This window comes from Lissotriton vulgaris, chromosome 1_2, assembly GCF_964263255.1.
Source record: "Lissotriton vulgaris chromosome 1_2, aLisVul1.2, whole genome shotgun sequence".
Lineage (NCBI taxonomy): Eukaryota > Metazoa > Chordata > Amphibia > Caudata > Salamandridae > Lissotriton > Lissotriton vulgaris.
This window is the reverse complement of record NC_141686.1, coordinates 294,162,078-294,179,898: the sequence shown is the minus strand read 5'-3', so window position 1 is coordinate 294,179,898 and position 17,821 is coordinate 294,162,078. Positions and strand designations below refer to the sequence as shown.

General features: G+C 51.7%; 1 protein-coding gene across 1 annotated transcript in view; it reads left to right on the top strand.

Moving 5' to 3' along the window:
- The window catches only part of SSH3 (slingshot protein phosphatase 3), a 196,500-nt gene that overhangs the window by 46,951 nt on the left and 131,728 nt on the right, over nucleotides 1-17,821 (top strand). Inside the window, exons 2-3 of the mRNA XM_086953267.1 lie at nucleotides 10,667-10,704; nucleotides 15,845-16,043. Coding sequence (XP_086809393.1) covers nucleotides 10,667-10,704; nucleotides 15,845-16,043 — 237 coding nt within the window. The remainder of the gene's footprint in view (nucleotides 1-10,666; nucleotides 10,705-15,844; nucleotides 16,044-17,821) is intronic.

Below are 17,821 nucleotides of genomic sequence, written 5' to 3'. Positions count from 1 at the left end.
CATGTCCTATTGCACCTGGCCTTGAACCGGGTTCTCCTGGTCCTTGTCCACCTGGCTTTTTTTGTCCTGGTGCACCTGGCCTTGGTCCCCTGTGCCCCAGACCACTTTCTCCTGGTCCTTACCTACCTGGTCTTCCTTGTCCTGGTGCACCTGGCCTTGGTCCTGGTTCTCCTGGTCCTTGCCTACCTGGCCTTCCTTGTCCTGGTGCACCTGGCCTTGGTCCTGGGTCTTGCCTACCTGACCTTCCTTGTCCTGGTTCACATGGGCTTGATCCTGATTCTCCTGTGTCTCAGACCACTTTCTCCTGGCTCTGTACTACCTTGCCCTTGCCGACCTGGCCTTCCTTGTCTTGGTGCACTTGGCCCTGGTCCTTCTTCTACTGGTCCTTGCCTACCTGGCCTTCCTTTGTCCTAGGGCACCTGGCCTTGGTCCTGGTTCTTCTGTTCCTTGTCTGCCTGACCGTCCTTGTCATGGTATACTTGGCCTCTGTCCTGGTTCTCCTGGTCCTTGTCCCCCTGGCCTTCATTGTCCTAGTATACCTGGCCTTGGTCGTGTTCTCCTGGACCTTGACTACATGTCCTTCCTTTTTCTGGTGCACTTGGCCTCTGTCCTTGTTCTCCTGGTCTTTGTATACCTGACCTTCCTTGTCCTGGTGCACCTGACGGTGCTCCTGGTTCTCCTGGTCCTTGTCCACCTGGTTATGGTCCTGGTTCTCCTGGTCCTTGTCCACCTGACCTTGGTCCTGGTTCTCCTGGTCATTGTCCATCTGGCCTTCCTTGTCTTGGTGCTCCTGGTTCATGTCCACCTGGCCTTGGTCCTGGTTCTCATGGTCCTTGTCCACCTGGTTTTCCCTGACCTGGTGCTCCTGGCCTTGCTCCTGGTTCATGTCCACCTGGCCTTGGTCCTGGTTCTCCTGGTCCTTGTTTACCTAGTTTTCCTTGACCTGGTGCATCTGGCCCTGGTCCTCCTGTGTCTCAGACCACTTTTCACCTGGTCCTTGTCTATCTGGCCTTATTTGTCCTAGTGCATCTGGTCTTAATCCTGATTCACCTGCCCTTGTCCACCTGTTCTTCCTTGTCCTTTTGCACCTGGAATTGGTACTTTTCCTTGTCCCCCCTTGGCCTTCCCTGTTCTGGTGCACCTGGCCTTGGTCCTGATTCTCTTGGTCCTTGCCTACCTGACCTTCCTTGTTCTGGTGTACCTGGCCTTGGTCCTGATTCTCTTGGTCCTTGCCTACCTGGCCTTTCTTGTGCTGGTGCACCTGACCCTGTTCCTGGTTCCCCTCTGCCTAAAACCCCCTTCTCCTGGTCCTTGTCTACCTGTCCTTTCTTGTCCTGGTACACCTGGCCTTGCTTTTGGTTCTTGTCCACCTGGCCTTCATTGCCCTGGTGTTTCTGGCCTTAGTCCTGGTTCTCCTGGTCATCGACGACCTGGCCATACTTGCCCTGGTGCACCTGGCCGTGGTCCTGGTTCTCCTTTGTCTCAGGCCACTTTCTTCTGGCCCTTGTCCACCTGGCCTTCCTTGTTGTAGTGCACCTAGCCTTGGTCCTGGTTCTCCTGGCCTTTGACTACCTGACTTTCCGTGTCCTGGCTCGCCTGGTCCACCTGGCCTTCCTTGTCCTGGGGCACCTGCCATGGACCTTGTTCTTCTGGTCCTTGCTTACCTGGCCTCCCTTTGTCTTGGTGCACCTGGCCGTGGTCCTGGTTCTCTTGTGCCTAAGGGCCACTTTCTCCTGGCCCTGGTCTACATGGCCATCCTTGATCCTGGTTCTCCTGGTCGTGGCTAACCTGGCCTTTTTCCTGGTGTTCCTAGCCTCTGTCCTGGTTGTCTTGGTCCTTGTCCACCTGACTTTCCTTGTACTGGTGCACCTGGCCGTAGTCCTGGTGAACGTGGCTGTATGAGCTGGTGTTTGGTGAACTAGGTCCACGGCCAGGACCAGGAAAGCCAGGTAGCCATGGACCAGGAGAAGCACGGCCAATGCTAAGAGAACCAGTTGGAAAAGTACCAGGAGAACCAGGAGCTAGGCCAGGTGCACTGCTTGCTACAGAGAGACTTAACACAAACCTTCAGGTCTCACGTGGTTTCTTGGCAGCCGTAAAGGGCCACGTGAGGGCGCCTTGGCTCATCCGGAGCCGGATGCATCCGACCTCCCCACCCAGGGCCCAACCCCGGTCGAAGAAGAGCGTCTGCCAGGGGAGCTGGGCACAGCTGGGCACAGTGAATGCGCGCTGGCAGCGCTTCTGTGCCCCCGCCCTCCTCATGGGCAGACTCTGAAGGGTGTGATGGCTCTCCCCGGATCATCGTTTGAGAAGAACTGCTGGATCCGGAAGGATCCGCCTAGATGCCGGCATGTGTGCACCAGTGCTAAAGCGCTAGAGTCCATCAACCAGCGCTAAAGCGCTAGAATCCTTCACAATGGTTTAGATGCAAGGAGTGCACTCGGGGACATTTTAATGGTTTTGGGGGCCCCTGGTCAGAACAGCTTTGAATGTATGATCCAGTGAGAGCGGCTTCATGCCCTCTTTTGCAGGTGACCCGCCGTGCGCAGGCGCACTCCTACAAATGTGTTTACATCGAATATTCAGAGATAGTGACGTGTGTTTTAATATTAGAACCCAGCAGCAGCTCACGAATGGAACTGCAAATAATCTGTGACTCGAGTAAGGGAGCTCGGATCTAAAAGAAGGAAACAAACCACATTTCTCTGCAAATGTGTGCAACGGACTCTCCCACGTCACCCGCATTAAAAATAAGTTAAAGGAAAACGGTGTTTGAAACAATCTGTTTAATAATTATTCACGGTCATCAGGGTGAGACTGTCTGAAGACAGCTGGCTCTATGGAGCCCACTGTACCTATCCCTTAAAAGTCACAGAGTACACCAAGAAAGGTTCCTATTCTGCCCCCTGCCCCAGACATGTCCCATCCCCTCTCTGTACCCGCACAGTATAAATGGAGGCAGGTGTTGAGGCGCGGCTGGTCTTTGTGGTATCCACCCTAGGGTGGTAGAAGGCCATTGTGCTGCCTTCTACTGTCACTGGTTAAGATGGGGTGGGGGCTGCCAGCCATCACTACCCAACATCTGGGAACAACCATCACTACCCAACATCTGGGAACAGCCATCACTACCCAACATCTGGGTACAGCCATCACCACCCAACATCTGGGAACAGCCATCACTACCCAACATCTGGGTACAGCCATCACCACCCAACATCTGGGTACAGCCATCACCACCCAACATCTGGGTACAGCCATCACCACCCAACATCTGGGTACAGCCATCACCACCCAACATCTGGGTACAGCCATCACCACCCAACATCTGGGTACAGCCATCACCACCCAACATCTGGGTACAGCCATCACCACCCAACATCTGGGTACAGCCATCACCACCCAACATCTGGGTACAGCCATCACTATGCAACATCTGGGTACAGCCATCACTACGCAACATCTGGGTACAGCCATCACTACGCAACATCTGGGAACAGCCTTCACTACACAGCACATGGGACTTCTCAAATATTGTCATGTCACCTTCCTTCCGGTCAATCAATCATAGTACTTGTAAAGCGCGCTACATACCCATGAGGGTCTCAAGGTGCTGAGGGAAGGGGGGTACTGCTACTGCTCGAAGTGCCAGGTCTTGAGGAGTCTTCTGAAGGCGAGTAGGTCTTGGGTCTGCCGTAGGTGGGTGGGTAGGGAGGGTGTTCCAGGTCTTGGCGGCGAGGAAGGAGAAGGATCTGTGGCCGGAGGTCGTTCGTTGGATTCGGGGGACAGCGGCGAGGGCGAGGCAGGCGGAGCGGAGCTGGCGGGTGGGGGTGTGGCAGCTGAGTCTGCTGTTCAGGTAGGCTGGTCCGGCGTTGTGGAGTGCTGTGGGTGAGGAGCTTGAAGGTGATCCTCTTGTCGACGGGGTCTCTCAGGTGGGGGGGGGGGGTGATGTGGTTGCGGCGGGGGACGTTGATGATCAGTCGGGCGGAGGTGTTTTGGATGCGTTGTAGTGGTCGTAGGTGCTTGGCTGGGATTCCTGCGTAGAGTACGTTGCCGGAGTCCAGTCTGCTGCTGACGAGGGCCTGTGTCACTGTTCTTCTTGTTTCGGTCGGAATCCACTTGTAGATCCTGCGAAGCATGCAGAGGGTGTTGTAGCGGGAGGAGGAGATGTCATTGACCTGTTAAGGCATGGAGAGGAAGGAGTCGAGGTTGAATCCTAGGTTACGTGCATGGTTGGTGGGTGTTGGTGCTGTTCCCAGTGTGGTAGGCCACCAGGAGTCGTCCCAGGCTGAGGGGGTGGGTCTGAGGAAGAGTACCTCCGTCTTGTCCTAGTTCAGCTTCAGACGGCTGCTCCTCATCCAGTTGGCGACGGCCTTCATTCCCTCGTGGAGGTTGGTTTTGGCGGTGTATGGGTCCTTTGTGAGGGAGAGGATGAGCTGGGTGTCGTCGGCGTAAGAGATGATGTTGAGGTCGTGATGGCGGGCCACTTGTGTGAGGGGGGGTCCTGTTGAACAGTGTCGGGCTGAGGGAATTGCCATGGGGACGCCGCAGATTATTTTGGTGGCTTCGGATCGGAAGGGTGGGAGGCGGACGCTCTGGGTTCTGCCGGAGAGGAAGGCCGTGGTCCAGTCAAGGGACTTCTCTTGGATTCCGGCTTCTAGAGGCTTGTCTTTAGAGTGCAATGGCAGACCGTGTGGAAGGCGGCCGACCGGTCCAGGAGGATGAGGGCTGATGTTTTGCTGTTGTCTAGTTGGCGCCTGATGTCGTCTGTGGCGGCGATGAGGGCTGTCTCGGTGCTGTGGTTTCGTCTGAATTCGGACTGGGACGGGTCAAAGATTATGTTGTCTTCCAGGTGGTGGGCCAACTGTCTGTTGACCATTTTCTCGATGACCTTTGCTGGGAACGGGAGCAGGGATATGGGCCGAAAGCCCTTGAGATCCTTGGGGTCCGCCTTGGGCTTTGATTTCGGCGTGTTTCCAGCTTTCCGGGAAAGTCGCTGTTTCGAAGGGGATGTTGATGACCTTCCATAGTTGGGGTGCGATGGCTGCATCTGCCTTGTTGAATACGTGGTGTGGGCACAGGTCTGACGGAGATCATGAGTGGATGGAGTTCATGACCTTGTGTGTCTCGTCGTTGTTGACGTTGGACCAGGAGGTCAGGTGGATGGCGCTGTTCACAGGTGGAGTCTGGTGTAGTCTGGGCGGTCGTGGTGTTAAAGCTGTCGTGGATGCCAGCGATCTTGCGATGGAAGAAGAGGACTAGTGAGTAGCACAGTTCTTGTGAGGGCGGGATGTCATTGGCGTTGGCACTGGAATTGGAGAGTTCCTTTACGATGCAGAAGAGCTCTTTGCTGTTGCGTGCGTTGTTATCCAAGCGTTCTTTGAAGGAGGATCTCTTGGCTAATCTGATGAGGTGGTGATGTCTTCGGGTGGTGTCCTAGTGGGCTGCGTGGTTGTTCGGTGTGCGTTCGTGGAGCCATATTTTCTCCAGTTTCCGGCATGCGAGTTTGGAGGTCTGGAGTTCGTCGGTGAACCAGGTGGCTCTCTTGCTGGCATGGTTGTTGGAGGGTTTCTTGAGCAGGACGAGGGTGTTGGCGCAGTCGTCGATCTACTGTCTGAGGTTGCAGGCTGCGGTGTCTGGGTTGGTGGGGTCAGTGGGTGGGTTCTGGGCGAAGGTGGTGATCAGCCGGTTGTCGGTAACTTTCTGTTAGGATTTATGCTTAATGGAATACTGAGCGAGTTGCTAGGTGCTCAGAATGTTATGTCGTAAAGTGCAGCTCAGTAAGAAGAAGTTGCTGAAGGAGCTGGAGGTCTTCCTATGTATGCTTATCCAAGTAAAGTGAATTTCTTTCCATAAACTGCTTTGGACTCATCTTTACACTTTCCTCCAGCAGTGGCGAGGCAGCTGTTTGGTGCGGTGGTGCTTGGTTAGTTTTTTGAAGGTGAAATGGATGCAGCGGTGGTCGGTCCAGTGGAGTTCGGTGGTGTGGTTGAAGGCGACGTAGGTGCCTGTGGAGAAGACTTGGTTCAGTGTATTGCCGGCGGCGTGGGTGGGTGCTGTGACGAGTTGTCTGAGGCCGAGGTTGTCGATCAGGGTGGCGGAGTTGGCGGCGTCGTTTTTGTTCTCGAGGTGGAAGTTCATGTCCCCGAGGAGGATGTAGTCCGTGGAGGCGAGTGCGTGGGTGCTGGCGAGGTCGGCGATAGAGTCGCTGAACTGAGCCCGGGGTCCGGGGGGTCTGTAGATGAGTGTTCCTCTGAGGGTGGTGTTGGGGTCGGTGTGGATCCGGAAGTGCTGGTGTTCGGTGGCGTTGAGGATGTCGTCTGCATGGGTGGCGACCTTGAGGGTGGACTTGTGGACGATGGCTATTCCTTCTCCGGTTCCTTTGGCGCGATCCCTGCTGGTGATCTTGTAGCCATCCGGGATGGCTATGGCTATGTCGGGCGCTGAGGAGTCGTTCCACCAGGTCTCTGTCAGGAAGGCCACGTCTGGGGTGGAGGTGTCGAGCAAATCCCAGAACTCGACGGCGTGTTTGCGTGCGGAGTGGGTGTTGAGGAGTATGCAGCGGAGGTGGTTGGGTCCAGTCCTTGGAGGTTTGGTGGTTCTGTCGCAGGAGAAGGGTCCGTGGGTCCATTTCGTGGGCGGCCTGGAAGCAGGTGTGGTTTCGGCCGGCGTTAAGTGCGTGGAGACTGCTGGCGTCGTAGTGGAGTCTGGTGTTGAGGCGTTCGCGAGGTCCAGGTGTTCTGGCGCTGAGTGCGGTCTGGCTCTGTGCACCTGCTGCACGCATTCGCTGCGTGGTCGCGGAGCTGCCTCCATTTGAAGGGGAGCAGGAAAGGAGGAGCAGGTTGGAGGCGGGAGGCAGGGGTTTAGGGAATGGGTGCTGGGCGGGGCCGCAGGGGCAGCAGCGGGAAAGCGGGCTGTGGGCAGGGGGGGGCGCGAGAAAGAAAACGGTGCCCAGGAATGGGCAGCAGGAGCAAGGGTGTGAGGTGCCAGGGCTGGTGCAGCGGGGTGGGGGTCGCGACCTACCTGGCAAGGTCAAGGGTCGCTCTCCTCACCGTGCCCTGTCGCCAGATTTAAGGGGAGCTGGGAGAGAGGAGCAGCTGGGTGGCGGGAGACAGGGGTTTAGCGAATGGGCGTGGGGGGCGAGCCGCAGGGGCAGCAGCGGCGGGAAAGTGGGCAGGGGGGGCGAGGGAAAAACCAGCACCCAGGAATGGGCAGCAGGAGCAAGGGTGCGAGGCACAAAGGCTGGTGCAGCTGCAGTGGGGGGAGCGACCTACCTGGCAAGGTCAAGGGTCAGATGTCACTGGGTACCAGTTATGAGGACTGATTGTGGGAGATGCTTTGAAATCCACCCACCTGCATTCTGGCACCCTGTCCCCCCATATAAATGCTGCATGTTGTAACTACTTTAGCATTCTAGGAGTCCCTAAGCATCGGGTCAATCCAGTGAGACCCCCTTTTTGCTACTTGACCTCAAACTAACCTGTCTGGTTGGGCAATTTTCTGAAGAATTGTACCTTTTCTTAATGCAGCCCCCTGTCTCCATGTTGCACAAGATTCAAGTTGTTGGAAGGTTTTAGGGACTCCGCGCAGAATTCTCTCTCATGTCCACTTCCTCAGTGGCCTTTCTTAGGCATCTTCAGATCCTCGGTGTGGCGGAGTGGCATGTCCCTTCACGAGGATCTCATATTGGCTTCAAGATCATGTCTTGCTCTGCACCTGCCGGTCACTTCGTATTGTTTGTCTGTGGACTATACTTTCTGGCCACTCCTTTAGCCACCTGGTCCCTCAAGTGTCATCTGCCCCGAATGATTGTGTCTCTGATCCAGTCATCACCCTCCCCCTCCCTACCCCCCCCCCACAACCCCCAGTGATTGTGCCCCATATCCAGTCATCACCCCCCCCCCGTCCCAAATGATTGTGCACCTGACCCAATCATCACCTTCTGCCCCCCACACTCCTCCATCCATGCTAGAAAATCAGTTTTGAGTCATTGTAGTTGGTAAATTATACTTGTATAGAGTTTGCTACACCTCATGGGGTCATGAAGCGCTTTGCAGTATGCACAAATGGGCATGGACCAGTACGGATGGGTACGGGGCATGAACTCTCTTTTTGGATGACCAGGTCCAGGAACACGAAGCTAGACGCCGAACACTTCTGAACAGGTGGCTTTTGATTGATTCCTAAATTTGGAGATGGTTTTTCTCCAGCTGTAGATGGGTCGCAAGTGTTTGCTATGAACAAGTGTCGGCTAAGACCAAGCCTCCTATCGTCTTCAAGTAAGTCTCCCGAGTGATCTATTAAGGGTTACTCCTTGGGTCCCTCTCTTCTTTATTTACTTAAAGGTGCTCAATCGATCAGCGGCCCTCTAGTCTTCCTGGTCCTTTTCACAGAGGTGGGTCAGCAGACCTCTCTAGTGGAGACCGTCTTCCCCCCTCATTTTCTCCCTCACCAGACCCTCATACCCCCCCCCCCCCCCCCCCATGATTCATATGCACTCTTTCTATAGTGAAGACCTCTACTCCTTGCGGTTCCTCCATTCGTCATTCCACAGCAGATCAGGAATGCCGTCTGGTCCTTCCCGAGGAGGCATCTCAGCCGTTCTCCGACGTTCCTCGTTACTGATTCCGCCCTCCTCTTCTATTGGAGATTGATCAAAACTCTTCCCACCGTGGAGCACCTCTGAACATTATTCTGCATCCTAAGCTCTTTCTTTAGTAAATCCCCTTTAGTCGTCCTGGTTCTTTTGTGCTGGAGATCGATCGTAAGTCATTCTATGATGATGTTCCTTGAGTCTTCTTGCCTGCTGCCCACCTGTTCCAGTTCCTTTTTACGGGACAGTCCCTTCCAAGTTGCACTCAAATCCTGTGTTTCGGATCGGTTTCACTCTACGAAAGGAGTCCCTCAGGGCTCCATCTTGAGCCCCACCTATTCAATGTATATATGAAACCCCTGGCAGACATCATTAAAAGTCATAATGTTCAAGTGGTGATGTATGCTGGCGATGCTCAACTAATAGTAAATCTGTCTGGAAGGAGACACCTTGAGTTGCGCTCTCAGATGCGATCTATTGCCCCGACATGGTGTAAGACACCATTGTCTCATTTATCAGCGGTCTTGATTATTTCTTCAAGTTGTTCTTTAAATATATCATAACTCCTCCATCTCCAGACATAGAGAGATTAAACCACATTTAATTGGGTTGTTCGGTCTTTCTGATGACCAGCAGCACCTCAAGATGTTCAAATGTTTGTGCAAGGTTGTCTATATGTTTCCAAGGCTAGTCTACACATGATTAACATTTTTGGCTCTTTGCTTTCCTTACCAGTGCACTCTCCGCTGATTTCGTTTGACTTGATCACAGATCTGCTTTTTTCCAATGGATCGAGTTTCATTATGGTCAATGTAGATCTATTGTCAAAGGCTGCCCATTTTTCTCCATTTAAACCAATACCAGGCTTCTGTAATTGCATAAAGATTTATTTGGATATATTTTGTCTTCGTGGTCTACCACATGCCGTTATTTCTGATAGAGGAACCCAATACTTTTCTCGCTTTTAAAAATCCCTTTGCTCTTCATTAGAGATTGATCAGAGCTTATCATCTGGATTTTCCACCCCTCCAGATTAATGGACAGACAGAGAGGGCCAACCATATTATTGGAGCAATGTCTAATATAGCTGCAGTGTCTCTCGAAATAACTGGTTCGAATTCTTGCCCCATGCAAAATTTGAACATGAGAATGCAAACACCCGGTAACCAAAGTATCTTCATTTCTCAGACTCCAAGTCTTAGTTGCTTCCTATGGTTCCAGCAGCTTTAGAACTCATGAAATAATTACGGACTCGAGAAATAGTACAAAGAAATCTACATCGTTCTAACCATCTAAGTAGGCAAAGACCGATTTACACAGAAGACGACACAGTTTGTGAATTATTTTTAAGGTATGTCTGGCTTCTCAATCTTTAGCTACACGAAGATCACCTACATGCACAAGGACCCATTTTTTTTATGTTCATCATTCGTATGTGTCTGAATCCAGTAAACTTTCGTCTATATTTCCTCTTACATTGTAAGATACACCCAACCTTTCATGTGTCATTGCTAAAATCATACGTATTGGTGTGGAGTGTTTGCTTGTGATGGGAGTTCTTGGGGGTGGGGTGTTGATCCCAAGCTCCTCAGGCGAGTGTAGGGTCTACTCAAAGCCTGGGTAGCAGCGCCGTAGTCTGTGATCGAAGGGGCAGGACGAGATGGGTGGGCACGGCTGCTCTGGCAAATACATAGGTACACCAGCATGTAAATACTTCTGTTTTAAGAGTTGGTTACTTTGTATTGATTAAAGTGTATACATTGATAATGTATGTGATTTTTTTGGGGGGGATGACTTAATTGTTAAATTAATTAACCCTGAACTTGAACCCCATCAGCACAGGCATAACTAACAAATCTCTCATTTGTTTCCCCCCCCTCACTTATCTGCCCTCGTCGACCCACTTTGTTTCTCATCCTACCGCCTCTCCGCTCTCTACTGTTCCAACCCTCTATCCCTCCGCTGCCCCTCTTCCAACCCTCTATCCCTCCGCTCCTCTTCCTTCCTTCTATGCCTCCCCTTGTGCCATCTTCGCTATCCCTCTGCCTCCTCTGTCCAATTCCTACTTCCTCCCAGGATGAAGAGTGCCTCCGGAGGAGCCGCTTTCAGAGAAGGTAAGAGTTCAATATCACTCCAATAGTGCTCTTTCCATTTTATTTTTCTTTACAACTGTGTCCTCGTCCCTTCACGGATACATGTCTCTTCTTCAGCTGTGGTCCTCGTCTCTCTCTCCTTCTGTCTTGTCCTCTGATGCTCCTCTGTCCTTTATGTTCTCCTGAGGTCTCCTCTCGTACTCCACTTCTTTGCTTTTCTCTTCTCCTATGATTTTTATTTATAACTGTGTCCTCCTCCCTTCAAGGATATATCTGTCTTCTTCAACTGTGCTCTTCATCTCTCTTCTCAGATCTTGTCCTCTGGTGCTCCTCTGTTCCCCTCAGGTCTCCTCTTAGACTCCACTTCTGTGCTTTTCTCTTCTCCTGTGCTCGTCTCTGCCCCTCACTTGCCTCCTCTGCTCCTCAGCTCGCCTGTCCTTATGAGTACCCTCATGTCTCCTTTTCACTCTAGTCCTAGCTCATCTGTCAAAACCTATTTGTTGGCCACAGGAGGGTGTTTGGGGCTTGTACCATTGAGGTTCCTGGTCCTGACCTAGTCTGGCTCTGCAAACAAGGTGCCAAACTTCAGACGGTGCAAAATGCCGCGGCGCGGCTCATCCTCAACATCCTGAAACATCTTCCCGTAGAAGGAGGTCTTCGGAATCTTCGCTGGCTGCACATTGGAAAGCGCGTGGTCTTCAAGGCACTTACTATAGTGCCCCTTGCGCTTCACGATAAGGGAGCATTGGAAATCCGCTCCGCCTTTCATCGGTACAGGCCGGCCAGGCATTTGAGATAAGCCTCGGGCAAGAAAGTTGTGGTCCCTAAATTTCGACAGGCAAGATGGGGCGCTCAGTCGTTCTCTGTGGCAGCTGTGAAATTATGGAACACCTTGCCTAAATACATCACTAAAACCTACTCCTTTGGAAAACATTTAAAAACCTGTCTTTTCCCGCTTTAGGCTTGTACTTTTGGATTTATTAGATTAGCTGTTCCTTTTCGAGGGATCCCAGACAGGGGTTTGAATTCTTTAAATTCAGCGCCTTGATACCTGCGGCTTAAGATCGCTTGATAAATTCCCTTTTAATTTCAAGTTCCCTCCGGACAGGTGACGGGGTCCAGTTTCCCTTCCATACCCTCAATCACCGACTCCCAGTACGCATGTACCAGGATGCAGTACCAGGCTAAGTGAAGAAAGGCTGTAGGTCTGTCCTGACACCAGTGGAATCCGTCGGTTCAGGTGGGGTCTATTTTATGTGGGGATGCCATGGCAACATATGTGCGGTCTAGATGATTGAAGTGTACTAGTTTGAACTGTGCACTGCTCATCCCTTGCTTTACAAGTGCACAAGCAGCTTTCCATTGTGTGTCTGCCGTGCTGCACCGAGTCCCTCTTCCCGCCTCTCCCTATCCTGACCTGTGATTCTAGGTTTGTCGTCACGCCTCTGTATGAATGAGAAACCAAGTGTCTACCTCCACCGTATTCTAGTAACATTCGAAACCATTCCGAAGAGGGGGGACGTCCGGGTATGTAGGGCGGACCTGTTGCACAGTATGCACAATGCTTACATCGGTTAACAAGCATTTGCAATGCAATCGGTCTCGCCTTTGGGTACTTGTATGTATTAGCTCTGCAGCACATTAGCCTGTGTGCTGAAACATCTACTGTTCTTTAACATGAAGGGAAAGTAAGCACCAAACTGTGTGACATGCCAGGTATGGGAAGACATGGAGAAAAATATTGCCTTTCAGCGGGGAATGGTATAGTCCAAAGCTCTGGTTTTAATATAAAATCAGGGCCTTCGGTGGTCATATCACTGGAAATACAAGATTTGAATAAAATATTGTCTACGGGTGCTCGTGAAAGACCATTTCCATGGACTAGACTGGAATCTAGATAATGCTAAAGTGATTCTGGTATTTTACTGACCTCTGCTGGTCGTTTTCTATCAAGACAGTTAAATAGCGGCAGTTGAACAGAAAAAAATGTTCCTATGCGGAAGCAGGCAAGTCCTAGGGCTGATCTCCAGAGCCCACAAAGTACATATACATATAAGTATATACTAAAGTATATACAAGAGGTCTTGAATGCTCGACTTAAAAACTAGACCCTTCTCACTCCAAAGGTCACATGCTGCCTTAAAACGTGGTAAACCGGTCATTGGGGTAAAGGGCACTCAAAGTCGAGCCCCCCCTCAGCACTCCAGACACATCGACTGCTCTGGATAACATGCGGAACGCTGGTAGATCCCAAAAGCCAAGCTTGTGTGCAAAGGAGACACGTCTGAATGCCACCTTCCCCGTCCTCTCCCATAGCGATGATGTATGTGTGATTAGATATGGCAGCGTGGGGTCAGCCTGCCCACCATGGTAGAGAAACTGTGACAAGGTCTCCTCTCGTAGGGCATCTCTGAGCAGGGACGGCTCTAGGCTCATGGCGGCCCTGGGCAGGGAGCGTAGGTAGGGGGCCCCGGATGAGTGGGTCTGGGCGGGGCGGAGCACGGAGGCCAGTGAAGAGGGGAGGGGGTCAGGGTGTTTGGAAGTGGAACAGAGCCGGGGGCCGCCAAATCCCTGCCAGGGGCCGCCACACAAATATGTAACCATCCTCAGAGGATTATTATATTAAGGATATATATTGTCGTGGTGGCCCTTGTAGTTTGGTGGCCCTTTGCAGGTGCACAGCTTGCACATGCCTAAGGCCGCCCCTGCCTTGAGTAATACCCTTTCCCAGTTTCCCCCATCAGACAGCCAGTGTGCTGCATGTTGTAACTGAAATGCGAGATAGTAAGTTTCCGTATTGAGCAAAGCCCATCCCCCTTCCTCCAATGTTAGCTACAGAACCTCACAGGTGACCCTGCTCCGCCCACACCAACGTTGTCAATCAAGAGTGTAGGTGCTCAAAAACGGCCCTGGGTGATGTGTCTAAAGAGTGCTGTAGAGTACATAGACCACGTGGGAGGATCGCCATCTTCGCCACTGCAGCACTTCCATGAGCGAAAGGGGAGTGTGTTCCAAAAGTGCACAGATTTAGTCAAGCCCTCTGTCTCATGAGCACTATTATATTCATGCAGATTCTGAGTTGTATGTGCCACCATTCTACCCAAATAAAGGAAGCGTTCTGTTTCCCAGCACAGAGGCAAGATCGGCAGTGCAGTGGGGTCCCGAATCTCTAGCAGCCCAGGGGAAATAATAAGGACTTAGCCACATTAATGCATAGTCCGGACATGTCCCCAAATATGTCAAATTGTTCTAATAGTAACGAGAGGGGCGCTCTCGGAGCAGTTGGATAGAAAAGTGTGTCGTCCGCATGAAGCGAAATTAAATGGTCTGTACCTCACTCATATTTCCCACCTTGCCATGTCTCACCGGAGTCTTGAGGGCAATGGTGCCAGTGTCATCGCGAATAACAGGGGCGACAATGGGCACCCCTGTCGCGTGCCCCTTCCAACCGTCGGAGGGATTGAGCAGAGGCTACCCAACCTAACCCTAGACATGGGCTCGGTGTATAAGTGGCTCACCCCTTTTCTAAATTGCGGACCACGCCCCATACGTTGCAGGACTGATAAAAGGAATCTCCAAGTAATGGTATCAAATGCATTGGCAATGTCAGTTGACACCATGACCAACGCCCCCTCTCTGTCCCCCACTTCATGTGGGGCATGCATTAACCGGCGAATATTCAAGGCAGTGCTCGGTCGGGGTATGTTCACGGCAGTGCTCGGTCGGGGTATGTTCACGGCAGTGCTCGTCCCGGGTATGTTCACAGCAGTGCTCGTCCCGGGTATGTTCACAGCAGTGCTCGTCCCGGGTATGTTCACGGCAGTGCTCGTCCCGGGTATGTTCACAGCAGTGCTCGTCCCGGGTATGTTCACAGCAGTGCTCGTCCCGGGTATGTTCACGGCAGTGCTCGTCCCGGGTATGTTCACAGCAGTGCTCGTCCCGGGTATGTTCACGGCAGTGCTCGTCCCGGGTATGTTCACGGCAGTGCTCGTCCCGGGTATGTTCACGGCAGTGCTCGTCCCGGGTATGTTCACAGCAGTGCTCGTCCCGGGTATGTTCACAGCAGTGCTCGTCCCGGGTATGTTCACGGCAGTGCTCGTCCCGGGTATGTTCACGGCAGTGCTCGTCCCGGGTATGTTCACAGCAGTGCTCGTCCCGGGTATGTTCACGGCAGTGCTCTGTCCGGGTATACACCCACACTGGTCTGGGTGGATCAGCCGACCAATTTCAGGGGCTAACCGCAATGTAAGTAACTTGTACAATATCTTTATGATTCGATCCCCTGTTCACTCTGCTCCTCCTCTTTCTCATTCGAGTTCATCATCTCTCCACTGTGCTGTGGTCCGGTCTCGTCTCACCTCCTCCGTTCTTTCCAGGGCTTTAAGTTGGATGAAAAAACTGGGGGGTCTCTCAAAGCGGCGTGGCCAGTGTAATTAAAGGCATGGCTTAAAACACATTGGCAAATCTGTGCTTAGCATAGTGTGCTGCTACAATTGTATTTTGCTGTTTCTGTCATTACATCCAGATAGGATACTACAAGTCTCATCATATCTACAAGTCAGGACTATTGGCTTTGTCAGTGGTTGTTAGTTGCATACGTTAAATAAGCAGCAACTATGGCTTGTATATAATATTGAAAAAGCTTCCACTTGAAGCCCTCGTGACACCACAACAATGCTGCTGCTTCTGAGTTTCAAAAAGAGAAGGGAAATCAGACAGAATATGACTCTTTAAAGGATTTCCCTTCCCCTACAAGGCTCACCTGGCATGACGTCATGAGGTCACTTCTCCACTAGTGAGAAGCGAGCAGTGTGAACATCGCACATCTATGTGCCTGCTGTCACTGCAGTCCGGAAAAAACGGACCGCCTGTGCCAGGGCACAAAATAGAGCCCGATAGAGGCCCATTTCGAGGCCCCCTTTAAAAAACTGCCGGTGCTGTTCACTCTGCTCCTCATTTTCTCTGCTGAACTCATCTCACCTGTTCACTCTGCTCCTCCTCTTCTCTGCTGAACTCATCTCACCTGTTCACTCTGCTCCGCCTCTTCTCTGCTGAACTCCTCATCTCACCTGTTCCCTCTGCTCCTCCTCTTCTCTGCTGAACTCCTCATCTCTCCTCTTTATTCGAGTGCTCCCTCTCACCTCTCCACCCTCCCCCACAGGCACAGCTTTGTGATGGTGAAAGGGGCCGCTCTGCTCCTGCAGGAGGAAGAAGAGGAGGCTGACGGGCCCAGCGCCCCCACCCCTCCCTTGCACAAGACTCACAAGCGGAACAAAAGTGCTCAGGACCAGGACCTGCAGCAGAGGGGCCACCTGCAGGCGATGGTGGACCTGCTGCGGCCCGAGGACAGCATCAAACTGGTGAGTCTCCTCTGCCGTCCAATCAGCGCCGGGGGATGCTGCTGGGGGGCGGAACGGTACGGGTGGGTTACGCCATACCCGTGATAGCTGTAACTGAGGTGTGGCTGTTTGTGAGAGGATATTCCATGTTAAAGAGGCCACCGATTGAATGGGGTCGAGGTGATAATGAGCCAAGTGCTGCCAATAACTGGACGGTCCTCTCTCTCTCTAAGCAGGGCTCAGCTGCCTCCAGAGAGGCATGATGGTACTTACTTAAGCGGTATGTCCCTTCTCTAAATTCCATATTCCACTATACTAATTCACCACTAATCCTTTATGGGTTCCAGAGTAGCGTGCTACTCGCCAATAAAACGTTTCAACACCTCATCAGTGTTACAAGCGCTATATAAATGCAAACCTTTTTTTCCCTTCTATCCCTCCGCTATCCTTCTCACTCCAAATAACTGACTAATATCCACCACTGAAATTACTTCATATTTCACCATATTAATTCAACACTAATCCTTTATGTGTTCCGGAGTAGTGTGCTACTCGCCAGAAAAGCGCTTCAACACCCATCAGGGGTAACAAGTGCTATATGAATGCAACCCTTTCTTTCACTAATATCCACCACTGAAATTACTTCATATTTCACCGTATTAATTCAACACTAATCCTTTATGGGTTTCCGGAGTAGCGTGCTACTCGCCCAAAAAAGCCCTTCAACACCCCATATGGGGTAACCAGCGTTATATAAATACACACCTTTTTTCTTCTTCTATTCTTCGGAATCCAAATAACTGACTGACCTATACACCACTTAAACCACTTTCTAATTTCAATATACTAATTCCACACTAATCCATTATGGGTCCCGGAGTAGCGTGCTACTCGCCGAAAAAGCACTTCAACGCCTCGTCAAGGGTAGTAAGCGCTATATAAATGCAATTACAATACAGTGTGTGTGAGGGGGAGATTAACCTTCATGCAGCTTTATTTCACCCTACAAAACATTTGAGTTCTTGTCTGCAAGAAGTATTGTCCCATGGTGCATTGCGGTTTACTAGTTTTGTGATTGGTGGGTGTGTTCTTGAAGCTGCTTAAGTGTCCCTTAGGGGGCGACAATTTTAAAAGTCATTTTTACAGCCTTCTGAAAAGAGATGTTTTTCTAGTTTCTTGTCTGGGTGGGCAGACTCTTGGAGCCCCACACCTCTCTGGCCTGGCCTGGACTGAGTCTGAGACAGGAGGCCCTTGGAGTCTGGTTTTGTGGGCGCCTGGTTCTGTCAGGCCAAGGAGTGCTTTGGAGTGGGGGTACTCATGGGAGGGGTGGATCTTGTATTTAAAATGTTCGTCCGAATCCATATGGTGTATAATGAGCTAAGCAAAGTGCTTTGAATATGATCTGCCGGGACAGTGGGCGCCTGCGCAGTGCCAGGAAGGAGGAGGTGATGTGGCCCCCGGGGGTACAGGTGGCCGCTCTCTTCTGGGCCTTTTGTCATTGGTTTAGCTGGGGTTTCTTGACTCCTGGACCCAAGCTGTTCTCGTGGTCCGGACGACGGCGAATAAACCGGGCTGTTGTTGAACTCTGGACTAAATTCAGATAGGGGTTTATCTGTTTTAAGATTGTGAGTTTGTTGAGGAGTTTACCACAGCGTCTATTTCTGGTTCTAGACCAATGTGTGCAGGGCACAAGTCCTAAATAAACAAGCATTGGAAATGCAATAGGTCTCGCACCATTAGAGTTAGTGCTTTTAGAATTGTTTATGGGTTTTTTGTTGTAAATGTTTTAGCATTTTTGT